The sequence below is a fragment of the Lactuca sativa genome, chromosome 7 (assembly GCF_002870075.4).
Source record: "Lactuca sativa cultivar Salinas chromosome 7, Lsat_Salinas_v11, whole genome shotgun sequence".
NCBI lineage: Eukaryota > Viridiplantae > Streptophyta > Magnoliopsida > Asterales > Asteraceae > Lactuca > Lactuca sativa.
Window position 1 is genome coordinate 36,128,183 of NC_056629.2, and position 22,014 is coordinate 36,150,196.

The 22,014-nt window shown below is 34.2% G+C and overlaps 1 protein-coding gene and 1 long non-coding RNA gene across 15 annotated transcripts; both read right to left on the reverse strand.

Annotated features, from left to right (window-relative positions):
• Window positions 1-4,251: 4,251 nt before the first annotated feature.
• LOC111880664 (uncharacterized) lies at window positions 4,252-7,723 on the reverse strand. Of its 12 annotated transcripts, XR_006185103.1 has the most exons (7): window positions 7,200-7,719; window positions 7,048-7,110; window positions 6,107-6,629; window positions 5,929-6,028; window positions 5,658-5,731; window positions 5,358-5,485; window positions 4,252-4,546 (listed from the first exon to the last, which is right to left on the reverse strand). It is a non-coding gene; the product is annotated as an uncharacterized LOC111880664 (long non-coding RNA). The 12 variants fall into 12 exon arrangements; XR_006185099.2 differs by having other exon boundaries at window positions 6,107-7,110; window positions 7,200-7,721; XR_006185105.2 differs by having other exon boundaries at window positions 6,107-6,263; window positions 6,346-7,719.
• Window positions 7,724-8,143: 420 nt separating this feature from the next.
• Window positions 8,144-14,054, reverse strand: LOC111880663 (probable LRR receptor-like serine/threonine-protein kinase RFK1). Of its 3 annotated transcripts, none has more exons than XM_023877081.3 (24): window positions 13,773-14,053; window positions 13,245-13,419; window positions 13,054-13,125; window positions 12,858-12,926; window positions 12,688-12,759; window positions 12,510-12,581; window positions 12,349-12,420; window positions 12,198-12,269; window positions 11,978-12,049; window positions 11,809-11,880; window positions 11,667-11,738; window positions 11,513-11,581; window positions 11,322-11,387; window positions 11,174-11,236; window positions 11,012-11,059; window positions 10,869-10,912; window positions 10,289-10,680; window positions 9,977-10,172; window positions 9,750-9,896; window positions 9,508-9,626; window positions 9,226-9,436; window positions 8,919-9,156; window positions 8,678-8,828; window positions 8,144-8,603 (listed from the first exon to the last, which is right to left on the reverse strand). In XM_023877081.3, the coding sequence occupies exons 1-24, from the start codon at window positions 13,864-13,866 to the stop codon at window positions 8,256-8,258; spliced, it is 3,006 nt and encodes a 1,001-aa protein (XP_023732849.1). In that variant the 5' UTR covers window positions 13,867-14,053; the 3' UTR covers window positions 8,144-8,255. The 3 variants fall into 3 exon arrangements, with proteins under 3 accessions (XP_023732849.1, XP_042752550.2, XP_023732850.1); XM_023877082.3 differs by having other exon boundaries at window positions 8,436-8,603; window positions 8,719-8,828; window positions 13,773-14,054; XM_042896616.2 differs by lacking the exon at window positions 13,773-14,053 and having other exon boundaries at window positions 13,253-13,385.
• Between the last annotated feature and the right edge of the window lie 7,960 nt (window positions 14,055-22,014).

Below are 22,014 nucleotides of genomic sequence, written 5' to 3' on the forward strand. Positions count from 1 at the left end.
ATCCTAAACACGCTGAGTTGGTTCCTCCAACTCGTTGTATTCAACTCGAATTAGGCTTATTCTCAACCATTTCTCCTTAAGATTTTGGGCGTTACAACAACTTTCCCGCTTTTCTCTAGAAATTTCTATAAGTTAAGCTTCACTTACTATGCGTTAAGTATAACTTATATTTATATTCGTAGCTGGTATTATGAATCTACAAATAAGATTTATTAGTGATTCCAGTCATAATAATGATTGATCAACTTACGCAAATGATGTCTAGGCTAGATTTAATGAGGTGTTTAAAGTGGATTTCCATACAATATATTATATTGTATACCTAAGGAATCCTACATCCAGTATGATCTTACTTGGTTATTCCTTATCAGCTAGAACTTGAAGTATTCATTAGGATTAGTGAAAAATGTAGCTTTTATTAATAGATTGGCATAGAGGCTAATAAGTTATATTATTATAGATTAATATTTGTTAAGCACGTTGCACAAGTTTGGATCACCCAGATAGCAGTTAATCGTCGAGCAATTGTCCAAGTGAGTTTTCTCACTATACTGTATGTTTCGATATGTATCCTTTGTATATTAGGATTTAGTCGCATTGTAGTATGCTATTAGGCAATTAGACATGTCTAGTTAGTTGTCTATTGTGTTAGATTGCTTGTCTATATGTCTGTTATATATGTGTGCTGATAAATTATATGGGGAGTGGAGGGAAGTTGACTTAGTTTTAAAGGTCAATAGACTCGGGCAGACCAGATTTATGCTGAAAGCTAAATGGGCGGACCAGTTTTATGTTGAAGGTCAGGGGCAGCTTTATGATGGTCATTATGTGTATATATTGTATTTATTTATCACTTTTTTAAAATAACTTAAAATGATTGGTCCACAATCAACCCTACATCTACACAATAGATAGTTAGAATACAATAACATAGCCTTATATATATATATATATATATATATATATATATATATATATATATATATATATATATATATATATATATATATATATATAGGATTAAATATGAACTACAAATATTGTGTGAATGTATAACCGCTTCTTATCCATTGGATTAAGAAAATTTAATGGGTGTGATTTGATGGTACATATGATTAACATGGGATAGCATCCACTATATAACTACATTTATTTAGTTATAAGGGTATTTTAGTCTATTAAGCTATATTTAAAAATGGAAGATTACTTATTTATTGCATAATTTAATGGAGTTTTTATTAAATACATATTTATCTTATTTTACAAAATTAAACATAGACAGTCACATCATTTTTTTAAATACAGGTTCGTATGACATTACGATGAGCATATATTGTCTTTCATTCTTAAAGAATATAATTTTAAGGACAATATTTTTTTAGAATCGTCAATCTTAAAGGATACACCCCATATAAGAAATTTTATTAAAAGAGAAAAATAAAAATTACGTATATTTTAGGCAACTAATTTATATTAATCAATAAAATAAAATTCAATACACATCATATTATATTTTGACTATAAGAATCATACGTTTCCAAGACAATAATCAGGCATTTAAAAAAAAATGTATTCTATGAGAATAAAAGAATAATTCAAATAACTACATTAAATATATAACTGATATTCTTGAAAAATATTACATGAACTACAAATACATAACTCACATTCTTGAAGAATAATACATGAACCAAGAATGCATAATGCGCATTCTTGAAGCATAAATAAAAATTATTGAAAGAATAAAATACATTATTCAAGAATAATACATGAAAAATAAAATAATGATAAAAATTACAAATACATAAAAAATTCTTGATGTACACATGATCAATTTGCAGCTCCATTCAACAGTCAGTTCCCTTGTTTCGTTCTTATGATTTCCATTCTTCAAGAATCAGTTTTCAAAAGGGCTTTGTGTATTCTTAAAGAATATGCTATTGATAAACCGGTGGTAGTGACAGATTGATGATGGAAATGGACATATGAAGAAGTTATTTAACTAATAAAAGAAGCCAAACTCCCTAACGATTAGCATCTCATTGAATGAATCTGAATCCCCTATCAAAGTGAAAGAATATAAGCTCAAAAGAATATAAAATACCAAATTTCACTAAATATACATCAAGTTAAAATATAAGAACTTCTCTGATAAGCAACCACATACATGACAACAACTATACATGGAAGGTAATAAGAAACAGGTATACTAATGACTCATTCCAGTGAAAACAACAAAACAACATCAAATAACAAGAATACTACACAAATCCTGCATTCTAGATATCGTGTAATTAATCCCTAAATTAAGTATCAGTCTGTTGAGAAACATATGCAGTTAACAAATATAACAACAAGAAAAAGCATGTCAACCCAACTGGTAAAGCTTAAACGACTCATATACTAATGCTTTGCCCAACTGATGCAACCCAGTAGACCCCAAAGATCCACCATACAATTGAAAACATTGTATTTGCAATTTCATCCAAAAAAATAACTTCAATGTTGGAACTAAGCCTTAAATCCAGAAGACAAAGGCTCAAAAGGAAACCAAAAAGAAACAAAACTTTAGATAGAAACTGAGATCCATCATAAAAAAATGAGAAATCCATATTCAACCACATTCATCATAATGAAATCGAGAAATCAAGAAGGAAATAAGATATATATTACTAGATGAAATCACAACTGATCAAATCAACAACATCCAAAATTATTAAAAAAGATGTCGGATAATTATCAAGAAATATATTACCTGAAGCATGTTTTGATAAAAAAAAAAGTGATCATAACCCAAAAAAACGTGCATGTAAGGGTTGTTTCAATACCAAAATTGGACCATTAATATTCAGGGAAATCGAGAAATCAAGAAGGAAATAAGATATATATTACTAGATGAAATCACAACTGATCAAATCAACAACATCCAAAATTATTAAAAAAGATGTCGGATAATTATCAAGAAATATATTACCTGAAGCATGTTTTGATAAAAAAAAAAAAGTGATCATAACCCTAAAAAACGTGCATGTAAGGGTTGTTTCAATACCAAAATTGGACCATTAATATTCAGGGGGAGGTGCACACGGTCAACGAATGATCTGATCGTTATGATCATTAGGGATGGAGGAGCAGAGGCAGGGGGCCAATCGACACACACCTATAAACACCATTAGTATTCAAGGGGTGATTCTTCCTTCTGGTTTCTTTCTTCCTGGCATCCAGTTAAATATGGCGAATGAGCGATTTCTGGGAAAAAAAAATAACGGATCCCCTACTTAAGGGAATATCCATAATTTTGGATTTTATTTTGGGTTATAAAATAAATATATGTAAAATTTCGAAATTATCCTTGAATGTTGATTGGTCAAGAGTGAGTCACATATTTACACAATAATTAGAGTTTATATATGAACCTAACTCTCTCTCTCTCTCTCTCTCTCTCTCTCTCTCTATATATATATATATATATATATATATATATATATATATATATATATATATATATATATATATATATATATATATATATAGGGTTAGGTTCATGTGAGAAGGCCTAATTTTGTAAGACCGTGAGACGCATTTTTTTTATTTTTTTTAGTTAATTCAAGTTCCAAAAATAATATTTAAAAAAAGAATTTTTGGATTTTTCTATTTATTTTGCATTTTATAATTATTTTTTAGAATATGTACAGTGTAATATTCTATTAGAATATTTCATGTATTTTTCAAAAAAAAATGGAATTTTTTTTACTATTTTTATTATTTTTATTATTTTTAGTTAATTAAAGTTCCGAAAATAATATTTATAAAAAAAAAGAATTTTTAGATTTTTCCATTTAGTTTGCATTTTAAAATTATTTTTTAGAATATGTCAGTGTAATATTCTATTAGAATATTTCACGTATTTTTCAAATTAAAAAAAACGAGATTTTTTTTAATTTTTTTTAGTTAATCAAGTTCCGAAAATAATATTTAAAAAAAGAATTTTTAGATTTTTCCATTTATTTTGAATTTTAAAATTATTTTTAGATTTTGTCTTACGGTCTCACAAAATTAAAATGATTTCAAATGAACCTGAACTTATATATATATATATATATATATATATATATATATATATATATATATATATATATATATATATATATATATATATATATACTCCATGTGCACTAATAAAAATCTAAAAAGAAAACGGCTAAAGTTTCATTATTAAAAGAACAGTGTGAATTACGAAGAAAAGATACATAAGACTATAAATAGGAAATTTATTTAAGAACTAGGGAAAATCCCCGCTTTGCGGGGTTGGATACACCAAAGAATTAGAAAAAACATGAAGATTTTATTGAGTTATATTGAAAAGGATTAAATATGAAAAACACAGCAAACAACAATCTACTTTGGTGTGCCTGTTCTTAAGGCCTGATACAATTTGGAAGCGAAAGATGAACATGTCCAAATTCTCCACTACAAAGTTGCTAAGCAGTTGACTGAACCAGGAATGCTACATGTAGGATGAGAAGACCTCTTCAGCTGTAAAGTCCTTCCGTCAAGTGAACAGAAAATCAAGGAAGACAGTAAACAACATAAAGAAAGACAAAACATGTCAGCTGGTATATATTTAAAAAAAAAAAAAAGCAAGACATGATACGTAACCTACTAAATTTAACAAATTTAAATTAGTATCAAATCCATCAATCAAAGTTGTGAATATGGTGAATTACTTTCCTCTTTTCCATCGGGTTTGGCAACAACATATGCATATTATGGACAAAGTAAACTGTTCACGCCTTATTAAGTTCAGGCCCGATACAACCAATTTCATTTTTAATATTACTGTATTCAGTAGTCAATTCTTCAAGTTTCTCCTCCGTATTTCCAGCGATAGAAAAACGAAAGTTTATAAGTATTAGCATTTTTGAGAAGATGGCAACTGTCCAATCTTAACATCATACTTTCAATAGTAGATTTTTCAAAATACAATGTCTAAATACAAAATTTGAGAATACAATGTTATAATTAACTAATCAAGTATACTTGTCAAAGTTCAATGCATTATTAAAAAAAATAACAGGAAAAACTACAATGGTCCAATACAATTATAAACAGATAGAGTCATCATTTTAAAATAGTAGTAATGATTAGTCCAATGATATGCCAATAACAACTTACTATGACTTCTTTAATTTCTTAAAATAACAATGAAACATATGATAAAAAATATTCAAGAGTATGGTAGTTCAATTTTTCAAAGAGCAAAGACTAACTTTTTTAACATATAAAGGTGCTGTTGTAATTTAAAGAAAGAAAAATAGGATGCTATAATACAAGAATTACTGGTTTTGTAAACTTACCGGGTATGGACTTGGTTTAATGTCTTTTTAGGTGGTGGGCCATCGTAAATGGGGGAGGTAGAATCATTCCATTTTCGTTGACTGGACAGCTTCACAGTGACTGGAATGGGTGATTCCATCCTTGGACTCTACATAATATTTAACTATAATAATTAAAAATTTTAAAAAAGAGCCCACAATACCTTACCAAAGTAAATGACCAGATCCGATGATGCTTCCATCTATTGCTATTACATTGAATAAATCAGATATTATATAAACAATATAATATCATTTTAAAAAGATAACAAATCAACTAACCTTATCATGGAAACCGGCAATAGGTTCATTGGTGAATTGGGATATCAATGGATTTACTGTTTCCAAATTTGCCCCTATAAGTGCAAAAGGCTTAATTTAAATTCCAATAAAAAAAAACATATGTATGTATGTTAAAAGTTAGTTCTTATTTTAAATAATTGAACCAATAATTTTAAATCAAGAACATAAAAGTAATCACTAATTTATGAATATATGTATCTTGTAAATGCAGAAAGCACGGAGTGAAAGTCCTTAAGTCCATCATGATAACCTTCTCCTTTCACATTTCGACCTTCCCTTTCTTCCTACTTATGTGCTTGTTTTTCCCAATGTCTCTGCTTTTGGAGATAACATTCTTGTAAATGATTAAACTGTTACAATCAACAAAACATTATGAAACAAATACAATAAATCAAATTAAAAATAGTGTGTAAATGAGGCCCACATACCGGTTAATAAAATAAGAAATTTTGTGAATGAGAAGTGTGACTTGGAAATAGTAACTTCAGCTGAATTGTATGTAGAGATGTTTAATTTATCTTTTTCTTATGTTTTACAGGGGGAGAAAAAGAAAGATACAGTCTGCATTGCCCTTGCTGATGAAACCTGTGATGAACCAAAGATCAGAATGAACAAAGTCATTCAAACAAACCTAAGGGTTCGATTAGGAGATGTTGTATATGTTCACCAATGTCCAGATGTGAACCGGTCATTTCTGTAAATACAAAATTTAATGTAAACCACACAAAAGATGCAGGTATTAGAAAAAAATGTGTTTGAGAAGAAAACGTGAAGAAAACCCAAAATCATCTCATGGTAATCTCCCATTGCAGATCTGCTTCAAGATGCAATGACATGTATGCACATAGAGAAGGCGTATGATTGGAGGGGAGAGTTTAGGGTTTTTAGTGGGCGACTGTGATGGGAATGAGCATTGTCTGCTTGTCTTAACCAAATTCAAAATGCTTGTAGCTGTACATAAAAACCGGAAATATGCATTGAGAAACTGAACCAACATCAATAAAAAAATATATCCAAATATTTTCAAGGCTATCCATACATAGTCACCAAGAGACATGCTTGCAACCATAGGAAAATCATCTTTGCTTTTCTTCTTCCAAATCATATATATAATTACTTACAATGGTAAAGTTATTGTTTTATTTTCTAATCAGGTGGCTCCTATAAAAGTCATTTGTTCTGCTGCAATAATTGAATAAGAGACACCCACATATACAACTTAAATATTAGAGGTAATGTTTCTTTTTTACCAAATACTTTTTTGTTGTATTTTTTTTTTTTTTGTTTTGAAAATAATGTTTTTCTTTTGGTTAAAGTTCCATTAAACTGACATAATTGTGGGAGTCGACTGAAGTATATCATATATTACCCAACTGTGGGTTTGTGGGAGTTGACACGCCAGCCGAAGCATATCATCTTCAACAAACACAATCTGAAATTCCATGGTTTTCAAAAGGAAAATATTTGGAGATGATGATTGGAAAGGAAGAAAAGGAAAAACAGAGAAATCAATGGTATTACCTTCAATCTGCGTCAACAGACTCGTACCTTGAGTGTATGTGATTGGTGTGGAGGGACAACTTGAAATTCAGAACTGAAAACCCTAGAAATAAAATCGATGTGCCATTTGGGTTTTGTGTTGTTTCTCTAGAATGACCCCAATTTCCTTCATGGTAGCCAGAGATTCTCGAATATCCTGAACAAAAAAAGCAGTCAAACAGTCATTTCATGTGCAATTAAACGATGTTTATGAAAGCAAGCGATGAAAGGAGCAAGCGATTGATTATCGTAGCAAAGCGTGCATCGGATTTTATCCTCGATGCACCCGCATCATTTCGAGGTGCTGAAGTCAGTGCGATGACAACGACGTTCTCTAGCTTTTGCTTTACCGATCGAACCCGTGACAGTACTCGGTAATGGCGGTAGATTGTAGAGTCGGATCTTATTGGAAGACAAAGCGGTGGTTTGTATACAAAGTGGCATTGGCGCTGGATATCGACGTATTTACTCGGTGTATATCTGTGGCGGTGGAGGACACGTATCAAAAGAAAAAAAAAACAGTGAAGAGCACGTGTAAAGGAAACAAAATAAATAAATAATTAGGAGTGGTCTAATAGGAAAGAAGTCCTGTTCATGTGGCACTTCAAAATTAGTATGTATATATAATAACCTAACTAAAAGGCTAAACAAAAGCCCCCACATAAACCCAAAACCAAATTACTTAGGCTAACAAATCTAAACTAATAATCTTTAGTTTAATTTTTACTTGGTAAAAGATAGTTAATTTAAATTGGTTTTGGGTGCTTTTAAATTCGAGAAACCGTGGGGAAATACAAACTTTGTTTTTCTATCATTCATCGAAGTCTATAATGTTAATGTATCACATCTCATCTTTTCATGAGAGATCTTTTGGATAAACAATAATGGATATTAATCGGTGTTGTCGCCCAATAAACACAAAGATGTAAGGTGTGGTTTTTTTTATATACATTCATATAATGTTGTGATTTTCACAATTAAAGTAATTTTACAATTGTTTTGAATTTCCAACAGAATTCTTGTTCACCAACACAGTTATCATGATTGTGTGAAAGAATCGTTTGTATCTGTTTGGAAGGTGTTAGAATTCTGAGTTTGACCACTGTTGTAACTATGTTGACCTTGCCTCTCACGCCGAAAGTCTCTCATCGCTTTGAATCTCAGATCTTCGGAGTAACCGTTTGACTCCGGAATTATCTCCGGCACACAAGTTTTCCCGTCGAGCATACTTACAACCTCCGTCATCGTCGGCCTCATCGACGGAGAACCGTTCGTGCACAAAAGCGCAACTTTCACCATGGTTTCCGCTTCTTCTCTGTTAATCCTCGACTCCAATCTCTCGTCAAAAAGCTCTTCATAGTGTTTACTCGTTTCCAATCGACAAGCCTGCATAATCGATTCAAGAGTAATCAGATGTAGAGACAAATTTCAGTTAACTCAATTCAATTTTTTGAAAGTACCCAATCTAGAAGACAAATGCAATCGTTTGTTGGAACGTAACTGTTGTTGTTCTTGCCGCTGACGATTTCTAACGCTAGAACTCCGAAGCTGTAAACATCTGCTTTATCGCTCAAGTAACCCCAGAGTGCATACTCAGGTGCCATGTATCCTCTGCAAATTGATCAAGATCTCTTTAGCACAAAAAAAACGGATTAAAGAAACAAATTTGTCGATTATTTTTGCAAGTATTTGAAGGATTACATTGTTCCAGCAACTCTGGTGCTAACGTGAGTCTTTTCATCCTCATTTAACCTTGCCAATCCAAAATCTGATATTTTAGGGTTTAGATCTTTATCAAGCAAAATGTTTGTTGCTTTGATGTCTCGATGCACAATTTTGATCCTTGATTCTTCGTGAAGAAAAGCTAAACCTCGAGCAATTCCAATACATATCTTGAACCTCGTTGCCCAATCCAACATCAATCGATTTTTACCCAAATCTACATTAACAACAAGAAGTTAGAGATACGAAATAAGGAAAATCAAACTGAAACAATAAGAATACTCACCAAACAAAGCGTTTGCGAGGCTGTTGTTTTCTAAGTACTCATAAACAAGCAACAACTGGTCTCCTTCAATGCAACATCCATGGAGTTTAACAAGATTTGGATGTTGTAAGCACGAAATCACACCAATCTCATTCAAGAACTCACGGTTTCCTTGCCTTGATTGAGCTGAAAGCTGCTTCACTGCAATCACAGTGCCATCACTCAATGTACCCTGAAACCATCATACAAATGTTACACACTTAAAAATCACAATCACACAAATGGTTTTTTTACGATTATGACCTTGTAAACCGCTCCGAAACCTCCTTCCCCGATTTTGTTAGAAGGGTTAAAGTTGTCCGTAGCTGATTTTAGTTGTTTGAACGAAAACGAAATGGTGTTGAACTCCATTCCTTCAAAATCTATTCAAGAAAAAGTTTGAGTAAATACAGATAAACTCACGACTCGTGTATGCATACTTATGAAACCTCAAATTCATAAGCAAATATTTAAAGAGATTAATCAAGACAAAGTCGTATACATACCTTTTTCATTAGTTCTTCGGCCTTTAAAACTTTTTCTCCACCACAAAATGACCAAGATTAACAATACAAGACACGGAACACCAATCCCAACACCAATATAAACGTCCTTTTTCGTCTTTTTTCCACCCATTGAGCAAGTTTTAAAGTCTACAAAACATAAAATTCCATCAAGATTCAAAAACCAAATGAGGGAAATTTTGTGATGAATGATATATTTGCATGCTTACATGGGTTAACATCTATAGCTGATACAAGAGGTCCATAGACTCCTCTTGTAGGAAAACGGGTCGTCCCTTTACCCGCCCAATAAAACCGTATCTCTAAAATGTTATCGGTCACACTAACATTGAACGGTACAACCACCGGCATTTCAACCCCACCGGCCTCATCTTCAATATTAAAATTCCTTCTAACACGCCGTCCCTAAATAACATGTAAGTCAGATAGCAGATAGCAGATAGCAGATAGCAGATAGCAAATTGCAGATAACAGATAGCAGACAACAGATAGAATCACCAGCAGACAACAGATAGAATCACCTGAATATAAATATCAAATATCCGACGACCAAGACTTCTATACGTGCTATCATTAGTGAATATGATCTCCGCAAAGTGCAAATTGACCAAATACTCCCCGTTTTCCAAACAATAACCGAAGTAAGTGAGTGTAAGTGGCGAGAAACGTGCGGTTGTGTACAATGTTGATAAGCTTGTGTTCCCCTGCAAAGAATCTACATATCGAGTGTTTTGAAAAATATTGTCATCCATGAAGTCTCCGGTACTACTAAATCCCCAATTCTTGTCACTTTCATATAATTTTGCTGCACCACCATCCACGTCAGCATCTCCTTTGTAAAAAACCGATCGACCGTTACTTTCTCTAACAGTCACATCATTCCCACCACAATTAACGTGCACCGAACAAGCATCTGCCATAAAACAATATGAGAATCAACATAAAGTTGGGAAAATTAGGCTTTTCCATCAAGTCCAAATATTTTACAAATTTTCCCTCGTTTATTTTTTTCCTTCTGTGTCGTCGTTTGTCAAAAAATAATATCATTTTAAAATGATACTTACATGTCAAAAAATAATATCATTTTAAAATGATACTTACATGTCGGACACTTGGTATCCTGGTTGCATGGAAGGACATCCTGTCTGTTGAGAAAATCATCATAAGTTTATTTTATAGATTATAGATTGTAGCTACAAAATAAAAAATATAAATGATAGTAAAAGTAACGAAAACAATCTTACATCGGGTTTCCAGTTGAAGAGCTTCTAAACAAGTTTAAGTATATATTCCTGATATAACAAGAAATGCACAAACACTTTATTAAAAACACAAATACGCGACAAGATGTCACAATATATTACTAATATATAAGTAATGAAATTTATTACAATAGGAGTTTTTACGTGTTTTGTCGACATGTGGGTTGATTAGGTCCTTGCCATGTAAAATTGTTGTAGGAAAGATCACTGCACCACATTAGTTAAATAAAATTCGTAATTTCTTAAAAATTAAACATTTAATATTAACAAACTTTTTACGAAATAAACTTACATAGCAGCCCCATTTACCAACAATGCATCCGGTATGTCTCCACTTAGCATGTTACCTGTTAAAAACCTATCAAAAAACCCACATCAACATGTTTTGTTACAACTTATTGTCACCCTTACGACACATTAATTGTATTAATAGTAAAAGAATCACAATAATTCGGAAAAAAAAATTATCATTGTCACACTTACACTAAACGAATGCTTCTCCCGAGGATGTTGTTAGATATCCTCCCTACTAAGTTGTTAAAACTTGTATCCCTATCAAATTCATTAAAAGGCGTCATTAAGAATATGTATATCATCAAGAACCAAAAGAACCAAAACCCATTTCGAATATACTTACAACAATTCGAGTTCTCTCACTTGCCAAATATAATCGGGTAATTCCCCAGAAAGATTGCAATTTCTCAAGATCCTACATTTATATAAAATGTGAGCTTATGTATGAGTTATTATAAAGATCGATATTAGAGTTATCAACATACAATCTTATTAATCCCGTGGCATTTTCAAGGGGAGGAAATCTCTGAGTTGGACCACTTATGTCACTAATTCTCCTGCAATAACATGGAAATTAACCATGAGCTTATAACTTTCTTGAGATAAAAATATAAAATATCATGAAGAACAAGTGGGTCCAATGAGTCAACTCACAGGTCATTTAGGTTCTCGAGAAAAGATATGTTTGAAGGAATAGGTCCCATGAGTCCACTCGCCACAATCTCTCTTCAAAAACATCCAAATATTAGAATTATGACATGTTTGAAGGTATAACAAAAAAGTAAAATAAAAGAATAATGATTTAACAGAAAGAAATTAAAGTGGGATCCTATAATATATCACAAATAAATGAAACTGTGTTGCTATTTCTTACAATCTAGAAAGTAGTCTCCAATTTTGTATAAAATCGGGTATCGATCCACTGAAGTTGTTTTCATTTATCCTACTGCATTATAAAGAAAAAAAATATTCTCAATTTTAGCCTTCAAATAATGGCAAAATCAAAGAAAAGTCAAAGATTTTACAAATTTGTTAGATTTCCTAGTTGACCAAGCGCGATTGGAAGCCTCCCAGTCAACTGATTTGAGGATAAGATCCTGAAATTTAATATTTTTTAGTAAAATTACTAAATAAACTTATTTTTGAACAATAATTAGGTTTATAGATATTACTTAATTATTCTTACAAAGATTGCAAATTGATTAATCTCCCTAAATCTGGTGGAATGGTTCCTGAAAGTTTGTTTGCTTCAAGGTCCCTAATCAAGAATTTGAAGTGGATGAGTATATAAAAACATATAAACAAAAAGAATTTGACCCTTATGGTAAAATGTCCAAATTGCCCTCAAAATAAAATGAACTTACAGTCTTGTGAGAGTGGTGATATTGCCAAGTTCTGGTGGGATTTCTCCGGTTAACCGGTTGCCAAGAAGTGAACTGAATATGAAACAATAAGCTTAAGATTAGAAACTTTTTAGTTATCAACTTATCATAAAATTAGATTATGAAATTAAAGGGTAAAAAGGAGATTTCACATTTCTTCTAACTGTGTTAAACCCCATTCAGGTGGAATCGTGCCTTGTAAGAAATTGTAAGCAACATCACTGCAAATAAAACGGAATATTCTTCAATTTCGTTAATCTGGAAAACTTTTGTACTAAAATAGGTTATGAAATTAAAGGGTAAAAAAGAGATTTCACATTTCTTCGAACCGTGTAAAAGAGGACTTACAAGGACCGGAGGAAAGGAAGGTTTGCTAGTTCAGGTGAAAGTACGCCGTCAAGACTATAAAACTTGTGTGTGCTGCATACACAAATAAATTATTTAATTTCTATAACTTTCTACTAAAATCATAGCCAAAAATGATATTTTAAATAAAAAAGTTAATAGAAAAAAGAAAGAAGGGAGTTTATAGTTTATACATCCTTACGACATGACAATTTGTATCGTTTTCAATGTTGCAATTGCATCCGATGCTAGCATTAGCTTCTTGAGATAGCTTTGGGACTTCGGAAATGGTGTCAAGATTGCAATTGTCGCCATTAAACCTCCAACTTGTTGCATTCATGGCAGCAAGAATGCTTACAACAGCTTCCACTGAATCGAGTTAAAAGACAAAAAATCACATCTTTTTTCAACCAGAGTGTACAAGAAAGATCGGAAATCATCATTTTGTCAAAACTCGGAAGTCAAACTACGCATAAAGTGGGATTTTAATGATTTGGTTTAATATATACATCATTAGATTCAGTTACTCCCAAAATTATAACCAATAGATTAATACACCTTTAAATTAATCATGAAAAGATGTAAGTTTTGACTTTTAAAGACAACCCTGCTCATAATGTTCTTACAATTTGGGAGAAAGAGCTTGATACAGATACTGAACTAAGAAAACCTGAAACCAAAAAATGGGGGTTTTCACTAAATGTTAAGAAAAATTAGGTTACCTTCTTGTTGCGGCACAATGGATTCAGCAAATTGTAGGAAGGGGACGAAGATGAAGGTTAGAAAGAGTATGAATGAAGCTTTACTTTCCGCCATTGTTGCAGAGGTCAGGAGTAGGTGGGGGAGAGGAGAAGATAGAGATGAATGTGGGTATGGGTGTGAAATTATTTGAGATCGATCTGCTGCAGTTCTTGAAGATTAGCAGACAAGATAAGTCAAATGTGCAAATCCGTTTTTAATTCTTGTAAGCAGTCGACATGAAAACTACTGATGATGATAGATTCATCGTTCAGATGGGTGTTTCTTAACTTATTGAGAAAAAACGTGCGGATTATGACCGGTGGCGGTTATAATATGTTACGGTTAATGAGAAAAGTTGCAAAGGGTTGATCGTTGAATGTTAAAATTTAAAATTAAAACAAAAAAAAAAAAAAAGAGAGAGAGAGAGAGAGTTTATGGGTTTGAAGAAAATAACCAAGGAAAAAACATATTTTGAAAAATGACCAAAGGATCCGCAGAATACCCTCTGCGGATCCAATAAATGATCTACGGAATTGCGTGGAATGGAATGTGATGCGGATTACAGGGGTAAATTTGTAAATTCAAAAAAATACCCCCCTCCCTTTACCTTACACAATTCTGCAGAAGGAGACTACAACAGATTCGATTTGCATAACACTCGATTCCTGGACGTCGAACGGAAAATGTCTCGCCGAGCTCGATTCCTGAAGCAGCTGCAGTCCGATGTCTTATCGGATGGATATGGAAATCAAGTAATATTTCAATTTCTTTCCTAATCTTTGTATAAACTCGAAAGTAGAAACTGATTATATGAATTGGAAATTGATAGGTTAAATGTTATATATAAATGTATGTTTGTTAGGGTGTTAGGACTGTAGTCGAAGAATTAAGAAATCGATTTTTCCCTTCGTTTTGCGTCAAGAACAGATCCGCAGAGGCAATCTTACAGATCCACAGATGAGCCCTCTGCGGAACGATAAAACCCTCTGCGGAATTTTTTTTTTCCCGATTCTCTATAATTGTTATCTATTAAAATAGATTATTATCTACTAAAATGGACCATTGAATATTGATATCATTTTATGTTAATTATATGCATATTAAAATCGATTTCCAATTATTTATGTAATTAAAAAAAACATTGAAAATTTCTTTCTATAATTATTATTAAAATAGACCATTTATGTAAATTTTATAATATATATGGGACCATTTCTATAAAATTCTATAAATTTGTTATAAAAACGTTATTTTGGCATATAAGTTTAATCTTTTGCAACATAGTTTGCGTGGATGGCCTGCATAATGTACTTTTAGAGGGGCGCTTGAGACAATGTTGAAAAAGTACATTACAAAACTAAATAGTAGGCGACTTGAATTATTTCGAAGACAACATTTGAGATCCTCATTGGTATGCCCACCCCGAATGGTGACCCGATGCTCTGTCATTTGATTATGTTGCATGAGGTTCGTGATGTAGAGGTAGTCAGGGCTAGGAGGTTTCAGTTCGAGTTACAAGGCAGGGTGGTTGAATATGGTGAAATAGAATTTTGTTTGATTAGCGGTTTGAGATTTGGACCGTATGTTGATATAATAAATACAAAAGTTAGTAGAAGTTCAACATTAAGGAATCGGTTGTTCCCTAATGTGAGAGATGAAGATTTACGATTGAAAGATTTAGAAGACTACGTAAAAGGGCCAGCATTCTCGACGTGTAGCGATGAGGATGCAGTAATGGTTATGCAAATGATATTTTTGTTGAGGGGTCTCATAGGACGAGAGGGCAATACGTGCATTCCGTCGGCAGTGTATGAGCTAGCCGATAGTCAATATAATTGGAACATGTATTAAATTCATTATTTATTATTTATTTATAAATACTTTATGATTTATATTAATTATAATGAGTACAACAAGTTTGCATGAGGTACGTATTTGTGGAGGTATAGTGAAACACAATTACGATTATGGTTTGGTAAAATCTCTAGATATTTACGAGATAATAAGGGTGAACAAAGACGATGAAGTATATTGTTTTAGGTTTTGAGTTTCTGTTTAAGGTTAGTTTTAGGTGCGATTACTTATATTTTTAAGTGCTTATAAGTTTGGACAAAGCATAATTTTTTTGTCGTAATAATAGGTATGGATTTTGGAGACATTTCCTGAAGCTTTGAGGTTTGCACATCACACAGAAAATGAAATTCCAAGAATGAGGGAATGGAGAATAAAAACACAATTGTCTCTCGAGCAATGTTTACGTATATTAGACGTTTCAGTGGTAAAGTTATACATTCCTTATATTAATTATATATAGTTAAAAATTACAACAATTTTATATACTTAAATTTAATTTATTAATTCTGCAGGAAAATAACATCCCACATGATTTTGAACCAACGCCTGTTGAGATCAATTTGCCATTCTTTGTGCGTTATGTAAATTGGACTCTAGACAAAGTGTAGTCACCACCACAACAATAGAGTCCTCCTAAGGAGCGGTCTCCGTCACGGCAACAAATGAGTCCTTCTGTGCAGCGGTCTATCGGATAATGTAATTATCGTCTATTTTGTTTATCTTTATCACTTATCGCTTCCTAGTTTTCAGCCTAGTTGTTTGACTTTTCTATTTAAGCATGTATTATTATTCAATTCAATGAATGAAAATTACACAATTCCCCTGATACCATTGGAATTTTAGATGGTATCAGAGCAGGTCTCGAAATCTCAAACCAGATCCCTTTCCATTATCAAACCTTGAAGAATGGCAGGAGATCAACCCAAAACCGGTTCCGGTACAGGGGAGAATTCCGGTACAGCAATCGATCACAATTCTCCTTATTACCTTCATCCCTCGGACTTCCCGAAGCAACTCCACGTGAATGATGTTCTCACAGACATCAATTATCCTGACTGGTCACAAGAGATGGAAAATTTTCTTCTAGCCAAAAACAAGATCGAGTTCATTGACGGGCCTATCAAGAAACCAGAAAAGGGATCTCCGAACTACATGTCTTGGATGCGATGTGATGCGATGATTAAAGGGTGGCTTACCACTGCAATGGAGAAGAACATCCGCAACAGCGTGAAGTACGTGAGCACTGCATCGCAAATATGGGCAGATTTACTCGAAAGATTCGGCAAAGAAAGCTCTCCCAGAGCATACGAATTGAAGCAGAGAATTGCGGCTGCTCGACAAGACGGGGCTTCCGTATCAATATACTACACAAACCTTCGATCGTTGTGGGACGAGAATTCGTCTATTCAACCTCTTCCTCGTTGTTCATGCGACAACTGCTCTTGCGATGTCGGGAAGAGGATGGACGAGTTTCAAGAAAAAGAACGATTGTATCAATTTCTCATGGGTCTCGACGCCGATTTCAATGTCATCAAGACCCAAATTCTGGCAACCAAACCCACACCCACCTTGGGTACCGCCTATCATCTTGTGGCGGAAGACGAGAGGCAAAGATCAATTTCAAACGACAAAAGAGCTCAACCCGAGTCCGCTATGTTCAAGGCTTTTCAAAGGAGAGATGACAACTCTAACGTGAACAAAGAAAGAAACTCTTCAAGGGCTGCTAAAGACAGCAAAGAAGGTAGAGAAAACGAGTTTTGCACATTCTGTGAAAAGAAGGGTCACAAGAAAGAAGGGTGTTTCAAGTTAGTGGGATACCCAGAATGGTGGCCCGGAAAGAAAGAAAAGGGAAAACCGAGAGTTGCATGTATCGAGCCGAAGTCGAGCCCGATATCTGAGTTGACGAACGAACAATACCAAATGTTCGTAAAGCATTTTTCTAGCACCAACAGCAACAATGTAACAGAACACGTTGCTAATATGACAGGTAAAAGGGGTAATGAAGATGATTGGATTGTTGATTCAGGTAGCACCGACCACATAACATATTTACCCGACTTGCTCGAAAATAAGAAGAGAACTTTTTTTGAGCCTCCTGTTGTCATACCGAATGGTGAATCTGCCTCTGTCGAAGGAAGAGGCGACTATACTATCTCAGGGGGAGTAAAATTAAATGGAGTCCTATGTGTTCCAAAATTTAACTGCAATCTACTTTCCGTTAGTCGCATAAGCAATGATCTCCAATGTGCAGTAACGTTTTTTCCTGATTTTTGTGTAATGCAGGGGTTACAAACGAGGAACTTGATTGGAGCGGGTAGACGCCATGGAGGGTTGTATCGAATGGGGATGACCAAGGGTAGAAAGGCTATGGTGACTATCGCAGACACTTGGCACAAAAGACTGGGTCACGCTTCAAAAGAGAAACTCTCTAGAATCGATTTAGCTAAAAGTAATTCTATCAATTTTAGTAACGAAATTTGTGATTCTTGTGCAAAGGCAAAACTTGCCCGGACACCTTTTCCTATTAGTTCTATTAAAACCAAAGAAGTTTTTGATTTGATTCATTGTGATATTTGGGGCGGGTATCGGGTACCATCTTACACTAAGGCCAACTACTTCCTTACCATTGTTGACGATTTTAGTAGGGCTGTGTGGGTTTTTCTTATTAAGTATAAAAGTGATGCCAGTAAGTGCCTTGTTGATTTTCACAAAATGGTGAAAGTTCAATTTGAGAAACACATCAAAAGAATTAGATGCGATAATGGTGGAGAATTCACCTCCAACTTTATGCTTCAGTTTTACCATGAAGAAGGAATTTTGCTAGAAACGACTTGTCCACACACACTGCAACAAAACGGTGTCGTTGAAAGAAAACATAGACATTTACTTGAAACAGCTCGAGCAATCTGTTTTGAAGCCAATCTTCCAAAAAGATTTTGGGGGGAATGCGTTCTAACGGCAGCTTATATAATTAATCGTCTCCCTTCCAAAGTTATTAAAAATAAAACCCCTTACGAAATCGTTTGGAACCAAAAATCTCAATACAGTCACATGAGAATCTTTGGTTGTCTAGCCTATTACAGAAATACCGATACAAAGGGGGACAAATTTGAGGAAAGAGGAAGGCCCGGTGTGTTCTTAGGTTACCCACAAGGAACAAAAGGATACAAAGTTTATGACATCAAAGCATATAAAATCATCATTAGTAGGGATGTGTTGTTTTGTGAAGACGTTTTCCCATTCAGGAATGTTGAAGCCAATCAACACAGTGAAGATGAAGAACCAGTAAAATACCATGATGACACATGTTATGGAAAGCACCCAACCAATCAAACATTGGAATCCATTCCCACAAACGAGTCATCTCATGACAACTTAATGCTTCCATCAATCTCCAAGACGAACATAGTCATGAGGATGTTCAATGGAGTGAGCCCAATAGCGCAGAAACGAGTTCGGATATCGAGCCAACAGAGCCCACAAATCAACCTGCACAAAATGATGAACCACAGAATCCGGATGTTACCAGAAGCACCAGAACGAAATCACAGCCACAGAAATTCAAGGACTTTCTTGTCAAACTCCCCCATTCGATCAACCACCACCAGCCCGACTCCAATCGAGAAGCCTCGACGGTACACCCTATCTCTAATTTTGTTTCATATGAAAGTTTTCCCGAAAATCATAAAGCTTACCTAACGGCCATCACTTTAAATGATGAGCCACGATCTTTTAACCAAGCTTCTCAGGATGAACGTTGGCAACAAGCCATGCAACAAGAAATTCGAGCCCTTGAAAAAAATGGAACGTGGACTCTTACCGACCTACCAAAGGGCAAACGGGCAATTGACTCAAAATGGGTTTATAAGATCAAGTATAAACCAAATGGCGAGATAGAACGATACAAGGCTCGACTTGTAGCAAAGGGGTTCACTCAACTGGAAGGCGTTGACTATCATGACACCTTTGCACCAGTTGCAAAGCTAGTTACCATGCGCACTCTTCTATCAGTTGCTGCCAAGAAAAATTGGTTCATACACCAACTCGACGTCAACAATGCTTTTCTGCATGGAGACTTGGATGAGGAAGTGTACATGAAAATTCCTCAAGGTTTTTCCAAAGAAAATGAGACTCGTGTCTGTCGTCTACAGAAATTTCTTTACGGGCTAAAGCAAGCCTCTCGAAATTGGTACCACAAGTTTACTAAGTTTCTTTTGAGCATAAATTTTCATCAATCTAAAGCCGATCACTCACTATTTTTACAAGATCATGACGACAGTTACATTGCCATTCTGATTTATGTGGATGGCGTCATTATAACTGGAAACAATTTAGACCGAATTCAACAAACAAAAACGCAACTCGACAAAGCCTTCAGTATCAAAGACCTTGGACCTTTAAAGTACTTCCTTGGTATAGAAGTGGCAAAAACTTCCGATGGTTTGGTTTTGAGTCAAAGAAAGTATGTTTTGGACATTCTCAAAGATAGTGGAATGTTGGGGTGTAAACCAAGTTCCTTTCCCATTGAACAAAACTTAAAGCTAGACCGACGAGAAGAAGAAGCTCAAGTTGATGCTACTCAATATCGCAGACTTGTAGGTCGGCTTCTTTATCTCCAAGCTACACGTCCTGATGTTACCTATGCAGTTAATGTGTTGAGTCAATTTGTATCTGATCCACGACATAGTCACATGCACGCCACGAACTAGAGAACCAGTGTTGACAGCTTTCTGCGACTCTGACTGGCTCGGATGCCCATACACGAGACGTTTTAGAACAGGTTACTTACTTATGCTTGGAGGTGCCCCGATTTCTTGGAAAACAAAGAAACAATCAGTTGTGTCGCGTTCTTCCGCTGAAGCTGAATATCGAGCTATGGCCTCCACAGTAAGTGAAGTCTTATGGGTTAGATGGCTCTTAAAAGACTTGCAAGTTGTCATTGACTCGCCAACCACGTTGTTTTGCGATAATCAGGTGGCACGTCATATAGCTAATAATCCAGTGTTTCATGAACGAACAAAACATGTTGAAATGGATTGTTTTTTGTTCGTGAGAGGGTTGCTTCTCGAGAAGTCGTGTTAATGAAGATTGACAGCAAAATGCAAGTTGCTGACTTGTTGACAAAAGGTCTTGGTACAAATCAACTTCAATTTCTGCTTGGCAAGATGGGCGTTAAGAACCTACACGCTCCATCTTGAGGGGGAGTATCGGATAATGTAATTATCGTCTATTTTGTTTATCTTTATCACTTATCGCTTCCTAGTTTTCAGCCTAGTTGTTTGACTTTTCTATTTAAGCATGTATTATTATTCAATTCAATGAATGAAAATTACACAATTCCCCTGATACCATTGGAATCTCCATCACCTCACCCGTCTCAGTTTCAGGGAGCAGATTACACCTCAGCCTCTCATTTTCAGGAAACATACCAAGGACCTGTAGAAAACAATAAAATATACAAGTTATTTTGCGTTGTTAATGAATTGAAAACCACAATCGATCACTTTGGGAAGAGAATAGATAATTGGGAAAAAGATAAACAATTTGGTGTGAACGATATGGAAAATGTAGATGCAGGGGAAGCATTTTTTGGCGGTTTGGATCACGAGTCAGGCTGGACGTATGTGCAAACGCCACCGCCTGTTGTTGAAGTTGAGGATAACATAGTTACAACTTTTAAAGGGCGGATAAAAATGAAATCGAAATTTTGTAGGGAGCTTTACACACAGGTATAAAATTAAGTAATTTCTATTTATATAGTATGTAATAGTTCCAAATTAATTAACATATTGATTTTGTAGGTTCCTCTATCGACAGAACCATTCAAGAATAGAAAAGGGAAAAAACCACAGAAGTAAAATAATGTAGCAAAAAGACCATTACTATTGGACAATTATGCAGATTGTGATGATGAATCTTGGAAATTATGGGGAAAGAAGATGGGGGCGGTATTTGTGGAGCATAGACTTTTAAGAGGTATTGACATGAATTAGGAATTTTGGTATAGTTTACTTGGTATTGGCTCTGGATGGTTGCTCTCTGAAGTAATGCACATCCCTTATTTTATATTACAAAATGGGTTACATAATTAATTGTTCAAAATGAAAATATTTTTTTTTCTAACACGCAGCATTTTGTTATCTGGTTGTCCCTGCTCAAGGAAATAAGTCTGTCGAATGGTAGGTGGACGCTTATTAATCCAGAAGGCACGACTTTGGAACCTGAGAAACAACATTATTTGAGGTGTATAGCAGCCGGGATGGTTGATGGACCACATTGGAAGGATATTGATCGGGTAAGTATATATATATATATATATATATATATATATATATATATATATATACACACACACACACACACACATTA

Coding starts and splice junctions, on each gene's coding strand:
- LOC111880663 (XM_023877081.3), bottom strand. CDS start 13,866: ATGGCGGAAAGTAAAGCTTCATTCATACTCTTTCTAACCTTCATCTTC. Junction 12,927..13,053: donor CTTCCTTTCCTCCGGTCCTT/GTAAGTCCTCTT, acceptor TTTTATTTGCAG/TGATGTTGCTTACAATTTCT. Junction 9,897..9,976: donor AGCTATAGATGTTAACCCAT/GTAAGCATGCAA, acceptor TATGTTTTGTAG/ACTTTAAAACTTGCTCAATG.